Raw genomic sequence first — 19,060 nt, 5'->3', positions numbered from 1 at the left:
TTATGTGTAAGAGTAAACACAGTGAGGTGCATGGTCGAATCATCATGTGGCACGTGAAAACTAGAACATAGTGTACAGTACAGGCCGTTCGGCCTTCGATGTTGCACTGACCTATGAGATTAATCTGATGCCTATCTAACTTACACCGTTCCATTATTATCCATATATATGTCCAAAGCCCATATAAATGCCCTTAACGTCAGCGAGTCTACTATTGTTGCAGGCAGACCATTCCACGTCCCTACTATACTCTGAGTAAAGAAACTACCCCGGTATCTGTCCGAAATCTATCACCCCTCAATTTAAAGCTATGTCCCTCATGTTAGTCTTCACCATCCCAGGAAAAAGGCTCTCACTGTCCACCCTATCTAACTCTCTAATTATCTCACACGTCTCGATTAAGTCAACCTTCTCTCCAATGAAAACAGCTTCCATTTCCTGCCTTTCCTCATAAGACCTTCCTTCCATACCAGGCAACATCCTAGTAAATCTCCTCTGAACCCTTTCCAAAGCTTCCACATCCTTCCAGTAATGCGGTGACTAGAACTGTATGCAGTACTCCAGGTCCGGCCTTAGCGGTGTCTTGTACAGCTGAAGCTTGACCTTGTGGCTGCAAAATTCAAACCCCCTACCAATAAACACTAACACACCATATGCCTCCTTAACAACCCCATCAACCTGGGAATTATACATCTGGACACCTGAGATCTCTCTGTTCATCTACACTGCCAAGAACTTTACCATTAGCCTGGTACTCTGCATTCCTGTTAGTACTTCCGAAGTGAACAACCTCTCACTTTTCTGCATTAACTCCATTTTTCACTTCTCAGCCCAGCTCTGCATTTTGTCTATGTCTCTCTGTAACCCACAACATCCTTCGGCACTATCCACAGCTCTTCCGACTTTAGTGTCATCTGCAAATTTACTAACCCATCCTTCTATGCCCACATCCAGGTAATTTATAAAAATGACAAACAACAGTGGCCCCAAAACAGATCCTTGCAGCTCACCACTGGTAACGACCTCCAAGATGAACATTTCCCATCAACCACCACCTTCTGTCTTCTTTCAGCTAGTCAAGTTATCTTGGCACAGTGGCTCAGTGTTTAGCACAGCTGCCTCACAGCGCCAGGGACCCAGGTTCGATTCCAGGCTCGGGTGACTGTCTGTGTGGAGTTTGCACATTCTCTCTGTGTCAGCATGGGTTTCCTCTGGGTGATCCGGTTTCCTCCCACAGTCCAAAGATGTGCAGGTTAGGTGAATTGGCCATGCTAAATTGCCCATAGTGTTAATGTGCATTAGTCACAGGGAAATGGGTCTGGGTGGGTTACTCTTCAGAGGGTTGGTGTTGACTTGTTGGGCCGATGGGCCTGTTTCCACACTGTAGGGAATCTAATCTAATTTCTGATTCAAACTGCTAAATCAACTTCAATCCCGAAACTCAGTATTTTGTGCAATAGCCTACTGTGTGGAACCTTATCAAATGCCTTACTGAAGTCAATATATGCCACCTCAACTGCTTTATCTTCATCCTCCTGTTTTGTCACCTTCTCAAAGAACTCGATAAGGTTAGTTAGGCACGACCTACCCTTCACAAAATGGTGTTGACTATCCCTAATCAAATTATTCCTTTCTAGATGATTACAAATCCTATCTCTGATAACCTTTTCCAACACCTTACCCACAACCTGACGTAGGCTCACTGGCCTATAATTACCCAACTCCCCTCCTTAAACAAAAGAACAGCAGTCTTCTGGTACTGCTCTTGTCAACATTGATGACATAAAGATCGAAGCCAAAGGCTCTGCATTCTCCTCCCTGGCTTCCCAGAGAATCTGAACATAAATTCCATCCGGCCCACAGGCTTATCTATTTTCAGATCTCCCAAAATTGCTAAAACCTTCTCTTTGTTAACCCATCCCATCCAATCTAGTAGCCTGTACCTCCGTATTCACTCTAACATTGCCCTTTTCCAATGTGAATACTGACGAAAAGTATCCATTAAGCACTATGATTCCCCTATGATTCTACACACGACTTTCCACGACTGTCTTTAATTGGCCCTAATCTTACTCTCGTCATTCTTTTATTCCTGGCATCCCTATAGAAGGGCTTAGGGTTTTCTTTGATCCTATCCGCCAACAACATCTCATGTCCCCTCCTGGCTCTTCTAAGCCCACTTTAGATCTTTTCTGGCCAACTTATAACTCTCAACCATCCTAACTGAGCCGTCATGCCTCATCCTCACGTAGGCCACCTTCTTTCTCTTGACAAGAGCTTCAACTTCTTTAGTAAACCATGACTCCCTCTCTCAACCACTACCTCCCTGCCTAATAGGTATGTACTTATCAAGGACCTGCAGTAGCTGTTCCTTGAATAAGCTCCACATTTTCAAGTGATGTCCATCCCCTGCAGTGTCCTTCCCCATCCTTTGCATCCTAAATTTTGTCTAATCACATCATAATTACCTTTTTCCCCCAGTTATATCTCTTTCCCTGCAGTATATAACTATCCCTGCCCATTGCTATTGTAAATATAACCGAATTGTGGTCACTATCGCCGAAGTGCTCACCTACCTTCAAATCTCACACCAGGCTGGGCTCATTCCCTGGTACCAAATCCAGTATGGCATCACCCCTTGTTGGCCTGTCTACGTACTGTGTCAGAAAACCCTCCTACACACATTGAACAAAAACTGAACCGTGTCCCCTCCTGGCTCCAATGGAACGATGTCTCAAAATCTAAGCTACTTAAACTATAGTATTCCCAGTCAATATTGAGGAAGTTAAAGTCTCCCATAACAACTAACCTGTTATTCTATTCTATTGACTGTTTTGCTACTGATGCATCTGGTATGGTAGGTCAGCTGCCAAATAAGCTTTCACTCTATTATGGTACTCATAACATTTGCATGGACTTCTTTAATGTATGTAAGGCTATATTAAAAGAGTTTTTAATTTTTGAGGGTTTGTTTAATTTTTGATATACTTCCTACTGCAGGTGTTGAAAATAGAATTCTATCCACTGCACAAGGCGCAAGGCCAAGGCTTGGTTCTTTGAGACACACCGCATCAAATCTAAGTGAATTACACTCTCCTCCTTCAGAGAGCCGATCTGTGTTCTCGAGAGATTCTAGCAGAAATTCTTCCAGGTCCTCTAATAACAGCACTGCCTTTTCAAACATTGAAGTGACACCACAAAGAAGTACAGAATGTGGTTTTATTCTGAGTAGAGCTGGCTCTGGAACTTCGGAATCAATAACCTCACAAAGGAGAAATATGTCTGTGTTGCAGCCAAGATCACCAAATGACTTTGCATCAGAGTCTAACAGCAGATGTAGACCTAGACAGCTATTGTCCCGTCTGGCATCCAGTATGTCTTCAACTTTCTCTAGCAACCGGAGACCTAACCAAGGGCATTCAAATGTAAGGTCTTTTGAAGCAGCATGTTCCATTGGTCATTCAACCGACATTTCATTAGGTGGAAGACAAAATTTCGCACAAGCTAATAGCTCTGGCAGGCGTGAAGCTACCAATTTTTCAAATAATCGATCCTCTGAATCTTCTCAGGGATTTGGATTTTTGAGATGGAGACGACTAGGAGTATCAAACATTTCACAGTCTCAAAATGCTAATGATGGTGTAGAGAGTTTGCCAAACTTGAGGCAAGATGATTCAGAATATAGAAATACTGCTTCGTGGTTATCATCTTCATTACGAAACAGATGCACCCCTCTTTTCAACAGAAGGAGAAGAGAAGGAAGGGATGAAACTGCAAGAATGGCTGCCACACCTAGTAGTACTATAAATGAAGCCAGAGTAGAACAGCCATCAGTCCTCCAAAGAGAAGTTAGAATGTTTGAAAACTCAAGCAGGGAACAATCAAATGTTACCCAAGGTGCTACTGCAGCTTCTTCAGGGGCTTTGAGCTCCACCTTTTGCACTCCATCTGTACCAGAGAGCCCTCGAGGTCAAAGTACTTCAGGAATTGCAGGGATATTCCCCAATTCTGTCATTCGCCTTTCTATGCCATATGGCCTTGGAGATGAATTCTCGGATAATATACTGATAGCAGTTGACTTCGCAAACCATGTAAATACTCATCAAGAGAAACAGAAAACTGCAAGTGCATCTAAGGACCCAGAAAAACTCAGAAAAATACAGGAAAGGTATGCTTTATGCACTTTTTAATATAACCTATTACCTGTAGAATTCCTCTAAGCCTCAGTTTGCTGATATACCCCGAAACTTTCTCTGCACTTCAATCAGATTTCCCTTGATTAGCTGGCCTGTATATTTGTTGCTTGTTCACAAAAGGGATTTTCTTTACTACTGCACAACATGAGATTTTTAATACGAATGCAATAGCCAGGTTGCTGTAAATCAGAAATAAAAACACAAAATGCTGGAGAAACTCAGCAGGCTTAGCAGCATCTATGGAGAGAGAAACGGCTGACTATTCAAGTCCAATATGGAGCAGAGAGAGGACTCCTGCCCAAAGAAGGGAGTCGAGGGCAACAGCAGAAAAGTTGATTGTTGTGTTGTGCCCGTAATTCACTGAGATAGGGACATAAAGTGTTAAATGAAGACCACTGCTGAGGGCAGATCTCTCTCTCTGCAACTGCTGCTAGACCTGTTGATTTTTCACCAGTATTTTTTGTTTTTATCATGAGTCTTTGGATGTGATGTTATTTGCAGGGAATATAATACTCCAGCCTGTGACTTGTAGCAGGAGGAAAAAATAATGACTATCATCTTTGTGGGAATTGGCTTGGTCTGGAGGTAGTGTGAATAATAGAGGTTCTTCAGAAGCTATCTGAACTATGTGGCTGTTCGTTTTTTGAAGTAAGCAGCTTAAAGTTTAAATATCTATAAGCTTGATGAGTAATGGTTTTGAAGATATTTCTTCCCCTCTCTATTCTGCACGTAGAAGCACCTTAACAACTCAACAATGTTAAAACATATTTTTGTAGTTGTACTGGATGTGCAATGGCCATTTCAGATTGTTTGTTCCTTGGTTTCTCAATAGAAAATTAACTTCTATTGTTGCATTATGTAATGAGTACTGAAAAATATTTCAGTTTTAGTGAATAATCTTTGTTCCTGTTGGCCTGATTCATAAAGTCAGTCCAGAACTAGAGGGCATAGCTGTAGGGTGAGAGGGGAAAGATATAAAAGAGACCTAAGGGGCAACTTTTTCACATGGGGTGGTACGTGTATGGAATGAGCTGCCAGAGGATGTGGTGGAGGCTGGTACAATTGCAACATTTAAGAGGCATTTGGATAGGTATATGAATAGGAAGGGTTTGGAGGGATATGGGTCGGGTGCTGGCAGGTGGGACTAGATTGGGTTGGGATATCTGGTTGGCATGGACAGGTTGGACCCAAGGGTCTGTTCCCATGCTGTACATCTCTATGACTCTATGTACAGCACAGAAACAGATCCTTTGGACCAACTCGTTCATGCCACCCAGGTATCCTAACCTAATCTAGTCCAATTTGCCAGTACTTGGCCCACGTCCCTATCGATCCTTCCTATTCATGTACCCATCCAGATGCCTTATAAATGCTGTAATTATACCAGACTTCTCCACTTCCTCTGGCAGCTCATTCCATACACGCATCACCCTTTGCATGAAAAAGTTCCCCCTTGGGTCCCTTTTATATCATTTCCCTCTTGCCCTGAATCTATGTGTTCTACTTCTGGACTCCCCCACCCACCTCTGGGAAAAGACCTTGTCTGTTTATCCTATCCATGCCCCTCATGATTTTGTAAACCTCAATAAGGTCACCCCTCCGCCTTTGATGCTCCAGGGAAGACAGCCCCAACCTATTCAGCCTCTCCCTATAGTTTAAATCCTCCAACCCTGGCAACATCCTTTTAAATCTTTTCTGAGCCCTTTCAAATTTCACAACATCCTTCGGATGTTAGCCTAACCAATATCCTGTACAGCCGCAACATGACCTCCCAACTCCTATACTCAGTGCTCTGACCAATAAAGGAAAACATATCGAATGCCTCCTTCACTATCCCATCTACCTGTGACTCTACTTTCAAGGAGCTATGAACCTGCACTCCAAGGTCAGCAACACTCTCTGGGACCTTACCATTAAGTATATAAGTCCTACTCTGATTTGCTTTTCCAAAATGCAGCATCTCACATTTGTCTAAATTAAATTCCATCTGCCACTTCTCAGCCCATTGGCCCATCTGATCAAGATCCCGTTGTAATCTGAAGTAACCTCCTTCGCTGTCCACTACATCTCCAATTTTGGAGTCAGCAGAAAACTTAGTAACTATACTTCTCATGTTCACATCCGGATCATTTCTATAAATGACAAAAAGCAGTGGACCCAGGACCGATCCTTGTGATATACCACTGGTCACAGACCTCCAGTCTGAAAAGCAACCCTCCACCACCACTATCTGTCTTCTACCTTTGAGCCAGTTCTGTATCCAAATGGCTAGTTCTCCCTGTATTCCATGAGATCTAACCTTGCTAACCAGTCTCCCGTCAAACACCTTACTGCAGTCCCTGTAGATCACGTCTACTGTTCTGCCCTCATCAATCTTCAAAAAACTCAATCAAGTTCGTGAAACATGATCTCCCACACACACCACCATTGCAATTTCATGTACAAATGTTTTCATGTAAAGTCAAATATTTTCAACTGTGTGGTATGAATCTATCATCATTTCTGACAATTTGAAATAACTGATGAAATTGCTGAGAAAATAACACTCTGTAAAAGTGAGTCAATTTTGTATACATTCGTTTGTTTTCAAATGATATTTTACAGGAAGAGTCTTTTTAGTTAACAGAATCACCAAAGAACTACCTGCTATACATCGTATTTAGACTGAAATGTTAACTTTTGAAAAGAGCAGCAAGCCATTGTCCCTCAAATTGACCAAGCAATGTCCTCTCATGTTGTGTGTTGTTGGGGTGGCAAAACAAGTGAGAGCTTGATGTACTTTGTCAGATGACTAATTTCTGGCTTTAGATACTGTTTCTGTGCTTGATTGGGAGGGAGAGGGAACAGACAGATTGTTGAACACATGAATCACTTTATTCACCTGTTGGGAATAGAAGTCAACTTTCAATAGTATACTTGATTTTTCACTTTTTTAATCATATTGATTGGAGTTCTTTCTTGTTCCAATATTCGGGTATTGATCAATTCAGAACACTTTAAAATAAAAGCCTTGGAAAGCTAAGCCTAAAATCAAACTACATAAACTTGCTGATGTTCGTAATTATTTCATGGAAAGCCCAGATATTATAAAGCACCATATATTGGTTGTTTCGCTATAACATCCTTTTCATCGGCGTGAATTGGCTATAATGTGATTGACGCATTGTTTGGATAACGCAAATGTTCTACTGAACAGGTATAGCAATTTTCCTATGAGCAATTTTCTATCGCGGTTTTCCATAGCATGAGGTTGCAGAGGAACACAACTGTCGCTTATAGCAGAACAACCTGCACCTCAACAAGTACCTCCCTGCCCAAACACCCAGATAATGTTCCTACTAATATTGATATAACTTGTTCACACATTCATTGAGTAAAACTTGTTGACCAACAGTTGGACCTCCCACTTCTTTAGCCAAGATTATCAGAGTACCTATCTTTTATGATTTATTTCTAATTATGCAAATTTTACAAGCTGAAACTTCTAAGTGTGTGTATTGTTCTTAATCTAGGATCTGCTTTAGTCCAAAGGTATCCATGCAATGGGCAAGGCATGTCTCTTAACATTCAAGAGGACTAGAGCTCCTGTCCTGAATTTTGTTTTAAATTGCTTTAGGGATTTTCAAGGCATAATTATTTTTTATGAAACCATGTTCACTCGGATGTGGTTATTCTTCCTTTGCAAATCTGAAAGTGTGATGTTTGGTTATTCGAAAACTTCACATAAGCCTGGATCAGTCCTTAACTGGTGTCAATGCATTCCCTTCATGTTAGAATAACTGAGTAGGCAGTGGGATTTTGTGTGCAATTCCCTAGTCCAGGGATACTGATTTTCGCACTCCGGTGGAATCTGTGTTATGCAGTACCCCAGAGCACTTGTAGAGTCTGTGCTGCTAATAAACTTTTGGAGTAAAGCAGGGCCCCAAGTTGGTCAACTTCCTGTTAAAGTCCATGTTTGTCCAACTTCATTCCTCAATTTTTCTTCATGGTATGAAAATAAATCTTTAAAAATCCAACAATACTACAACAAGATAAGTTGCAAAAAATCTTAAAAGCTGTTTTTTAAAAGATGGATCAAATTAGATGTTTTGGTATATTAAAATAGAAATTTCAATCTAATAACGATAATGACTTGGAATTCAAATCTTTAATGTTGTAGCAGCAGCCTTTCTATCTTTCTGTTTCATGTTGCAACAATGCAAGATTGTATATTTAATTTTTTCATGTATGTTTCTATATGACAGCTTGCTTTTAGAGGATTCTGATGATGACGAAGGTGATATCTGCCGTATTTGCCAAATGGGAGCTGGAGCTACGACACCTCCAAATCCTTTAATACAGCCATGCAATTGTACTGGTAGCTTGCAATATGTTCATCAGGAATGCATGAAGAAATGGTTGCAATCAAAAATAAATTCAGGTAATATATGCATTTAGGTGAGCAGTATGGTGGCCAGTAAATACTTGATCTTACTTATTTCTTACAGCTGGATGCTCAATAACTTGGATTTGGACTGAACTTTCCAAGTTACTTGCCAAAAGTGTTTCCGAAAGGCTTGTCTTTCCTTGATCATGCTCTACCACCTTTCAGGATGGAGTTGCACTTAAAACTACAGCCCTCCCTGCGGGCTCTGGTTTCTATATCTAATAGAATAGAAGCATAGAAAATAAGAGCAGGGCAGGTAGAGAGAGCATTTTGTAAAGCATACTATGTTCTCAACTTTATTAAAAGGGACATGGAATACAATAGCAAGGATGTGGTTTTGAACTTACACAAGACAATTGTTGTACCTCGTGAGAAGAATTGTGCACAGTTGTGGGCGCCACAATATAGGAAAGACATGAATGAATTGGAGAGAGTGCAGAAGCAGTTTATAAGAGTGCTTCCAAGAATGGGGAACTTCAGGCATGACAATAGATTGAAGAAATTAGGACTGTTTTCTTTGGAGAGAAAAAGGCAAAGAGGAGATTTGGCAGAGGTTTTCAAAATCACGAGCAGACTGGACAAAGTAGATAGGGAGAAACTGTTCCCATTCATAAAAGAAAAAGATGAAAGTGCATGGATTTAAGATGTTGCTTGAATTAAGCAAGGGTGATGTGAGAAAATCTTTCACATGGGTTATGGAACGTAGAATTGTGGTGAAGGCTGGTTCATTTGTTGCGTCCAGGTAGGCACTGATGATGATTTGGCTGGAAATGGTGTAAAGGGATACGGAACAAAGTTAGGCGGCTGTGCCTGCACTAGTTCTATTCCTTAGTACCAAATGGCCACCACCTGCGCTGTAACAGTCCTGAGAGGAGCAGGAAGAGGTCATTCAGCCCTTCGAGCTTGCTTGGTCATTCTCATAGCTAATCATCCAACTTAACATACTGTTCCTGCTTTCTCCCTGCACCCTTTGATTCCTTTCACCCAAAGATCTATATTCTTCTTGAAATAAATATTGGGATGTGGATCCTTTGATTTTTTTTTAACCTCTGTATGTTCTCAAATGTATGGGCTTCAGGTACTGATGAGAAGTAAAACTTCCCAATTAAGAAAGAATAATAAAGTCCCTATTGATTTGAACACTGTTGAAGGCCATTGAACAGATTGTCTACCCGCCTGCCATTTACTGTTTGAAGGTTCTGTCTTGATTAGGATTCATGTGAATTAAGAGAACCAAATCACAACTGGCATTCACTTTGCATTTGATTTTCGTCATCTCGAAAACTGTCCAGGATTGATTGCTGTCTGACTCAGTATAAATTGATGAGGGGGCAGCATTAATTGGCATACTTGTATACTTCATGTGAATGATAACGATGAAGAATAACTGACGTGTGTGTTAAGGCATGATTATATTGTATTAACAAAATAATAAATGTATAACCAAACACATTGAATAGATATTGTCTACTAAACTCAATACAGGTGCTGATTTGACTGCTATAACCACCTGTGAATTGTGTAAAGAGAAGCTGCAGCTGGATTTTGAAGATTTTGACGTTCACGAATTGTATAGAACACATGCAGATGAACAGGTGTGTATAGGTTTTTGCATAGCCTTTATGATTGACTGTTTCCAATGTATGCAAATATTGAAAGTAGGTAATTATTTGTTTCAAATTGTTATGAAATTCATTTTTGATCTTGGCAAGGTATTCACTTTAATTTGTCCTGTAATTCTAGGGATCCATTTAGGAAAAGCTTTGCTTGACTCTCAATTCTCTGGAACAGTTGTAGGCACCATATTTTAAAAGTTGCTATGTCTCTTTCTGTCACCCCTGGAACTTTGTTCTGTTTGAGCAACAATCTTGTTGGGAAATGATCAGGATTTTGAATTCCCCATTCAAGTTTCCAATCCATTGCACCTGTGTTAGTGTGCAATTACTAAATTTCATGCCAAGTATTTATTTCCTTTTAAAATACAGTCCTTGTTATCTAGCCTCTGAATTTTAAATGAGAGCAATTCTTGAATGAGTCAGTGAGATATTGTTTTTGAGTGAGAGTTACAGGGAGGGGAGAAAAAAGGGAAAGAGAAAAAAATACTCAGCTACCACAGCTAGTTCAAGTGTTCTGATGTCTAAGTTTGTTTAGTGAGACTTCAAGACCAAGAGAGTACAGTTTTGGTCCTTGATCAGTGCCAAATTGGCCAATTTCTGCTCGAGTAAAGGCATTTCACATTATCTCAAAAGCCTCTGGGGCACTACAGTTGACATCAATATCCCAGAGTGAGGAAGAAGAAAGTTGGCCAGGATTCTTATCCTGTGTTATCCAATAATGAAACATTCCTATTTGCACTATGTATATATTTGCCTAAGATCAATGCAATGGAAGTCCAATACAAATTTGCTCCTGGATGTGGTCTCAAAGGAAAAAAATCCAACTTGAATGGCAAACTCTCTATTCTGGATGTTTTTTAATCAATCTGTTCAGGCACATGTCTGGTGTAGATGAAACTTGAACCCAGGCCACCAGCCCACAAGTAGGGACATTGCCACTGCTCCACAAGAGCTCTATTTATATTATTTGAAAGACCTATGAATATCGTAGTTGTACTTGTGCATTCCTACAGTTTGGAATAATCTATCCTGTTGTAAATAGATATTTGAATTGTTCTCCTGATGTAAACTGAACTTTCACAGATGATCGGGAGAGAAATATTGTAAGGTAAGCTATTTCTACCTGCAAGAGTTGCCATGTGAATCTGGCTCAACCTGACAGTTGGAAATTCACTTTCTTTTTCTGGAAGAAAATATTCTTTTTAAAATTCAGTTTAAATCCTATACATCTATTAGATTTTAAAAAACACTGAATAAATATGCAGGTGCAGACAAAGGGAGCTGAAACTTGAAAAATCAGTAATTGCTTTCTCCTGGTGAAAGGAAATCCTCTACAGTACATATTCATTATTCAAAGTTAATACTCTCTCACGTTTTGGGCCTTTAACAACTGCATATTATCAGACTTGCACTAATTTTTAATGAGTAAAGATAGTAAACTCAATAAATCTTTGTATATTTGCTTATCAGTCGTATGGATTTCTTGTTTTAAGGTTCTGTGCAATTTTTTTTTTATAATTTTATTTAGGCACAATATGAATTCATCAGTTCTGGTCTCTACCTTGTTCTGTTACTTCATCTGTGTGAACAGAGATTTTCTGACATGGTGGGTGGCACAAGTGAATCACGGACTAGACTTCGGGTAAGTGATTAAGTGAAATATGGAATACAAAAATAACTAATCTGAAGAGTAGAAACTTAGAAATGTGATTATAAAGCATTTCCTTTTGAACATTGACAGTGTGTTCTTTGCATCAGAGTAATTCTTTATGTAACTGATTGCGTAATTGTTGTCAACTTAATGGCAAATAGCTTAAGTCACTTCAATGCTTTGTCACTGTGGGCAGCTATTTTCTGAAATTATCTGCACTGCAAGGTAGGCAACAAGTCAAGCAGTTATTTGATTTACTTCAGAATGAACAAAGGGATTTTAAAAGTTTAATAAGGTTAAATGTGATTTGCTAGCTTCCTGATACCTTATTTATAAAGTTGTGGACTATTGTTTGAGTTTCATGTGAAAACTCCTAGCTTGTGTAAATAGTATCGGAAGAACCAAATCAGTGACTACTTTGGATCATTTGAGGAAGTGGCTCACCAGTGCAAAGTTCATTCATGCAGTTGTAAACTGAATGTTACTAATTCAGCACTGTGCAACAAGACTATCTACCAGCTGGGTGGTGTTGTGTTTGAAAGTTGTACTGCCCTTTTTGTTCCCCCCCTCTTTGGTACATGGGTGAAGCCAGATATTTGGTTTTGACGTTATCCACTTTTCTTACTTTCAGTTCATCCATCTGGCAAGAACCCTTCAGCAGCACATACAAGATCTTGAAAGTAGGTTTTTTGGATACCCTTTAGGGCCCTTAATTGGTCTTTGTTGCCCATTATTAAAATTGTACTGTATTTTCAGTCTGTTTGTGAAAACATATTGGCATGCTGTTCTGTAAGTCCAAGCACAAGAACATTTCAGAAAGTTATAATCCCAAAATGCTAAAAGTAGACACTGTAAATGTGTAAAGTTGTCTTAATTTTAAAAATAAATTGAGCACTTTTATTGACTGAAAAGATAGATATGTGCAACAGGTTTCAAAGACATCTGCCATAAAACGTAATGATTCTCAATGAAGCAGTACTGATACAATTGAAATATTTGCATTTGCCCCCATTTTACAATATACTGTATGAACTCTTTACAAGAAGTCAGGAATATGTGTTAGTACAACTCCTGACTCCAAGTAACTACTTTTCGACATCTCAACTTATTCAGATTTAGGAATGACAAGCGCATACATCCCTCTGATCATCCCAAAGAAACACAAATAATTATGGATGAATTGGATTATTTAAGGGTGGGGATTTGAGTTCAGAAGTAGGGTTTTTTAACTGGAGTTATACGTGAGACCATTCCTGGAGTATTGTATATTGATTTGGTCTCTGTACCTAAGAAGGAATATATTTGCCATAGAGGTAGCTGACTTTCACTAGGCTAATTCTGAGGATGAAAGATCTACAAATATGGATGTAGGTTTGCTCGCTAAGCTGGAAGGTTCATTTTCAGACGTTCCGTCAACATACTAGTTAACATCTTCAGTGACCCTCCGGATGAAGCTCTGCTGGTGTTCCCTGCTTTCTGTTGGGTTTCCTTGAGTTGGTGATGTCATGTTCTATGGTGACGCCATTTCCTATTACATCATAGGAAATGGCATCACCACAGGAAATGACATCACAGATCCAAGGAAGCCCACACGTATAAATACATTTGGGCTTCCTTGGAACTACAATGTGATTAGAGATTGGTTTGACTTAGCTTGTATTCACTAGAGTTTAGAAAGATGAGAGGGTATCTGATTGAAAGATGAAGGGTATCTAAGAGAACTGGACCAATTTGATTCAGGGAGGGCATTTACCCTGTTATGGAGTCTAGACCCAGGGGACACAGTCTCTGGATATGTGATGAATCATTTAGGCTGAGATGAGGAAAATGTCCTTTCCTCGGATGTGGCATTGAAATAGAGGATCAGCCATGATCATATCGAATTACAAAACTGGGTTGACAAGCTGAATGACCTACTCCTGCATAATTTCTGATTCTGTAGATGTGTTAAAACTGGATTTTTATCATTTGTGTAATGTACCTCCATGTAAACGAAGGAACTACCTATAAATGATTCCTTCACAGTGCTTGTCTGGAGAGTGTGGTCCATCTTGCTGATGCTGCTGAACCCAAAAAGAAGAGATGCATTAGTTTTCTTTTCAGTGAAATCTGTTCCATCCTCTCTTCTATTCCTGTTTTGATGACTTGCATCACCGACAGTGCACTTGAATAGATATTTAAGGTCATAAATAGAGTTTCTGAAGAACTTCTAGCAAAGTTATGCAGTGAAAAGATGTAGTTCCAAAAAATTTCCCAGACAGAATAGTTTGAGAAATCCTGAAATGGCTATTGTCGCATGAACATCAACTCGCCACGAAACGCCACGATCAGCTATCCTTAGTAGCCACACACGCAAACGACAAGCAACATGAATTTGACTGGGACAACACTACCATTATAGGGCAAGCCAAACAAAGAACAGCCAGGGAATTCCTAGAAGCATGGCACTCATCCACAAACTCCATCAACAAACACATCGACCTGGACCCAATATACCGGCCACTACAGCGGACAGCTGAAACTGACAACCGGAAGCGGCAGGGACAGGCCACTATAAATGCCGGAGGAAACACCACAGAAGCACTTCAGAGGAGGCTCCCAAGCACTGAGGATGTCACCTAGACAGGGGACGAAACGTTTGCAACAAAAATTTCCAGCTCGGCGAACAGAACCACAACATGGAAACACACCCTTTGATCCAACTCGTCCATGCCAACCAGATATCCTAACTTAATCTAGTCTAATTTGCCAGCACTTGGTACATATCCCTCTAAAGCCTTCCTATTCATATACCCATCCAGACACCTTTTAAATGCTGTTATTAAATTGTAATTGTAACAGCCTCCACCACTTCCTCTGGTGGCTCATTGGAAGAATCCGTAATACAACAGGCATTACTATTAACAGCACCACAGGAAGTGTGAACTGTCCAGGGAAGTTTGTTAAAGGATTGATTTCTCTTTTGGTGCTGGGAAGAGCAGGATTTATCCAATAAAGCTGCTTTTAAAAAAAGAGGACAAGGATAATTTATTAGGTCACAAAAGACAAAAATAATCCACTTTACTCACAGGCTGTAGAAAGCAGGAATCCTCCGTCGTCCAAGAGAGGAGTTGCTCCCAAGGTGGTAAGAAGATATAGGAAGAGGCATTTCATTAGCTGTTGAGTAGGTTACTCGAGGCATGGATCAAGTGGGATGAACACGCACTTTCCTATTTTCTGTTGGTCTGTGGAACTTTGGAAGGGCTGATTGAATCAGGTGGGAAAATTGGCCCAAGCTCCTGTTCCTTCAGTGAGAAATGGATGACCAACCCTGGTTAGAAATTACTTGTAAAATGTTGTGATATTCATGAGTAACAATGGTCGAATTTCTCTCAAGCAGAATCCTTATTACCCAAATAGTCAAGGTGGCAGAAACACCACAGGTTTAACTTCAGGCTGTACCATCTGGATTTCCACAAATGATGATCAAGTGCGATATAAAACTGCCATTCTAAGCTAGGTTTTATTTCCATTCCCATCATTGTCCATTCTCATTAATTGTTGAGGTATGCAATATGCTGGCATTCTACAAATGCTATATTTAATGGCACTAATAATAGGTGTGAATAATTTGGTCACCTGAAGTTCACTGTTTGATAGCACAGTTTAATTTTCCTCCTAAACACTACCTTTTTTTAATATATGCATTGGGATCAAAGCAACCTGCAGCAGTTCTAATTAAATAAAAAAATTGCAAGGGTGCTAGCATTTGACTGGAAACTGAAGTGGACCAGCCATTTAACAACTGTGCGACAAGACCAGAGTTTCGGAAGCAAAGAATTCTGCAACAATTAACTTCCTTTCTGATTCCTTAAAACCCATCCACAATCTGCAAGACACAAGTTAGGAAAATGATAGAATACTTGAAAAACGATTGAATCTCCAACAACACTCTAACCTCAACGCCATCCAGGAAAAGCAGCCCACTTGATTAGCTCCTGCATCTAACACCGATCAACATGCATTCTCTATAGTGTTGACACACAGTGGCAGCAGTGTGCACCATCTATAAGATTCACTGCAGCAACTCACCAAAACTCCTTCGAGTGTACTTTCGAAATCTGTGATCTCAACCACCTAGAAGGACAATGATGCCATTCATGTAGGAATGCCACCATGTGGCTTTTGGAATGAGTGAAACCCCTATCCAATAAAAGAATAACTTATTTTTTAAAATGTCATTAAGTCTTTGAGCTTTAAATCAATAGATAAGATGTTTTCCTTATTATAAATAATTGCTTAGTACATAAATAGTACTGACAAGACAGTTAAATTTTATCAATTGTGAGTGCATTCTCCATGGCAGTGCCTGTATTAATCAGTCAACTTGCCAACCAATCAGTATTCTCTTCTCATGTAGAATAAATGTTCCTTTTCTCTTTGTATTTTGTATCCTTGTGAATTGTCCTGATAAGTGACAGACAAAAAGCTTTGACAAAAATGTGTTTTTTTGCCCCCAGCAAATAACAAATTGATTTTCTTGTATAATTCTTGGCGTAATCTGGTTTACTTAATAAAAGATGTTCAATAGCAGAATCACCTCCTAATGTTATACATTATGACGGCATTTTGCAAGCATTGGCTGGTTTAACACTATCAGCTTACTGCCTATTGAAGACAGTCAGAAGAATGTGTTTCATGTAGTTTTCCAGTTGTGGAGATCGACAAAGAGCTTTGACTTCAAATCCCTCTTTTTTTTTATATATATATATAGGAATGTTTAAATTTAAAGTAAATCTGTCATTCTCACTTACTGAAATGAACATGTTTATTTATTTACATTTGCACACATTTGTCAATGCATTTAAACAAAAGCTAGGACAGTGTCCAATTTTGGCATCACTCTGTTTTGCAATTGACCTGAAGGAAACAAAATTCCAATTATTAGATTTTATAATGAGCAATGATAAACAAGTGGTTTAAGTAAGCATTTTCTAAAATATCAGTCTTCAATGAAATTAAGAAAATCCAAGCAAGTTGGTCAGTCAGCGTGGATCAAGCGGGAGTGATGGCATCAAAAGAAGCTCCGTTTAGATGGCAAACCTTAGAGTGGCAATGGCAGCCCAGGATGATGTGGATGATGCCATTTCTCAGATAGCCATCAATGATTGACAGGTTATACTAACTGCAGTTGGAGGAATGACGACTGCTGGAGGGTTAGAAATGTGACTTTAGTCATGCCTGCCTTTATATCCCCCAACTCTATCATACACTGTTAAGTAATCTGCATCCATCTGATAATAGCGCTTGTTTCAGTAGAACATTAGTGATTTTACTTCTATTGCTAATGTAATGCTTCATCAGCTTCAAGCTTTTATGTTGCAAAGATGTCCTGTTGAGGTACCACTGTCGCTTTTGTGTCTGTTAAAATGCTGCTAATTACTTTTTCCCTGCATCTCCAGTCATAGACTGATGCTCCCCTGTATTTGCTGCGAATATACTCACTTGCTCCAATCAGGCTCATTAATGTTAATAACTCACGGTACCTATAATAGGAAAAGCAGCTCATCACTGATTCTGTGACTTCCATATACCAGGGTAACTTTCTTCTCATTAATGACATGACAGGAAGTGATCATATTTTCCTGCTTCTTTTAAGGAGCCTTCCCAGGTAAAAATAGCCTGTCTCCCCATCACTATGTATTTTGAGCCTGCTTGAAGCAGTATGTATGGTGAAATACCAGCACAATGGACAGGTTGAAAGAATAGCCGAGATAGCAAGGCAATCTTGTATTCAAAGTTGATTGATAAAGTCACAGGCAGTTTGCAACATGTGCCTTTTAATGGTATTTTAAAATCTTTTGTGAGATTCTGTTTGTTGTGAGATTTGCAATATTAAGTTCAAACATGTTAGCATGCATGCTTCAAACACTAGCACCTCCTTGACTAAGTCATCGTTAGAACAAAGGATCAGAAAGATATTAAAGTCATGTGCGGCATGACAAGGAGCTGATGACTGCTGGACGGACCCTTGCCTGATCCGAGCCAGGATGGACATAAATATAGCCCCGCTTCAGTTGAGATAGCAGAAGCGGTGCTACAAGAAATCCAACATTGAGGCACTCAAAGACCTGGAAAAAATAGCCTCATACAACCGATTCCTCTCCACAAACCTAGTGACCCTCGACGCCAAATCGTAGGATCCCAGTAACTTCTGGTTTGCTCTTGGCATCATTAATACCTGCAAACATTCAATCAGTCACTCAACCAGGAAACATCAAGATTGGTTTGATGAGAATTATCAGGAGATCCAAGAACTGATAAGCTGGAAGTGCATGGCATTTGAGTTTAAAGTAAAAACCACACTCTGAAGAGAAAAGGCAGGCCAGGCCTATGGGTGACTGAAGGCTGACTTCCAACAACAAACCCATGACATGAAAAACAGGTAGTGGGTGGAGAAATCACTGGAGGTCCAACAAATGGGTGACATCCTTTGTACTCAGGGTTTCTTCTGTGCTGTCAAGCCCACTTACAGACCAAACAGCCAAGGCTCCACCCCACTTCTGGCCAAATACAGAGTGACTCTTATCAGAGACAAAAGATCAAACAATGCTGGGGGCAGCACTTCAGAGACCACCTCGACCAGGGCTCTGGTGTCGATCTGAGTGTCCTTGAACGCATCCCACAGCAAGCTACATGCCACAAGCTCAGCAACATCCGAACCCTACATGAGGGAGGGAAGGCCATCCGCCAGCTTAAGAACAGCAAGGCTACTGGAGCAGATGGTCTCCTGGATGAGGCATTGAAGCCTGGAGGCAAAGAACTCCTGCTGCAGCTAAACCGCCTTATCTGGAAAGTGGAGAGCATCCTAGGAGAGTTCAGAGATGCCACAGTCATGAGCATTTTCAAAAAAGGGAAACCAGTTCGACTGTGGTATCTGTAGGGGAATCTCCCTGTTGTCGACCATTGGGAAAAGTCATCGCCAAGGATATCCTCAATAGTCTCCTCACTGTGGCTGAGGAACTAGTCCCAGAATTGCAGTGTGGCTTTCAACCACAGAGGGGCACAATGAACATGATTTTCACCATGCAACCGCTGCAGGAGAAATCAAGAGTAAAGTATCTATCCATGTACATGGCCATCTTCAACCTTACAAAGGACTTTGACACTGTCAATCGAAAAGCATTTGGGG

The 19,060-nt window shown here is 40.2% G+C and overlaps 1 protein-coding gene across 4 annotated transcripts in view; it reads left to right on the top strand.

Annotated features, from left to right (window-relative positions):
• marchf7 (membrane-associated ring finger (C3HC4) 7) overlaps positions 1-19,060 on the top strand; it is a 68,242-nt gene that overhangs the window by 35,237 nt on the left and 13,945 nt on the right. For all 4 annotated transcript variants that reach the window (XM_087989094.1, XM_043693839.2, XM_043693836.2 and 1 more), the window contains 5 exons: positions 3,001-4,168; positions 8,441-8,616; positions 10,108-10,217; positions 11,767-11,880; positions 12,521-12,569. In XM_087989094.1, coding sequence (XP_087845220.1) covers positions 3,001-4,168; positions 8,441-8,616; positions 10,108-10,217; positions 11,767-11,880; positions 12,521-12,569 — 1,617 coding nt within the window. The remainder of the gene's footprint in view (positions 1-3,000; positions 4,169-8,440; positions 8,617-10,107; positions 10,218-11,766; positions 11,881-12,520; positions 12,570-19,060) is intronic.

Source organism: Chiloscyllium plagiosum, unplaced genomic scaffold (assembly GCF_037043375.1).
Source record: "Chiloscyllium plagiosum isolate Xiang-an unplaced genomic scaffold, Cpla_swu_hap1 HiC_scaffold_7, whole genome shotgun sequence".
Classification (NCBI taxonomy): Eukaryota; Metazoa; Chordata; class Chondrichthyes; order Orectolobiformes; family Hemiscylliidae; genus Chiloscyllium; species Chiloscyllium plagiosum.
This window is presented reverse-complemented; position numbering and strand designations above follow the sequence as displayed.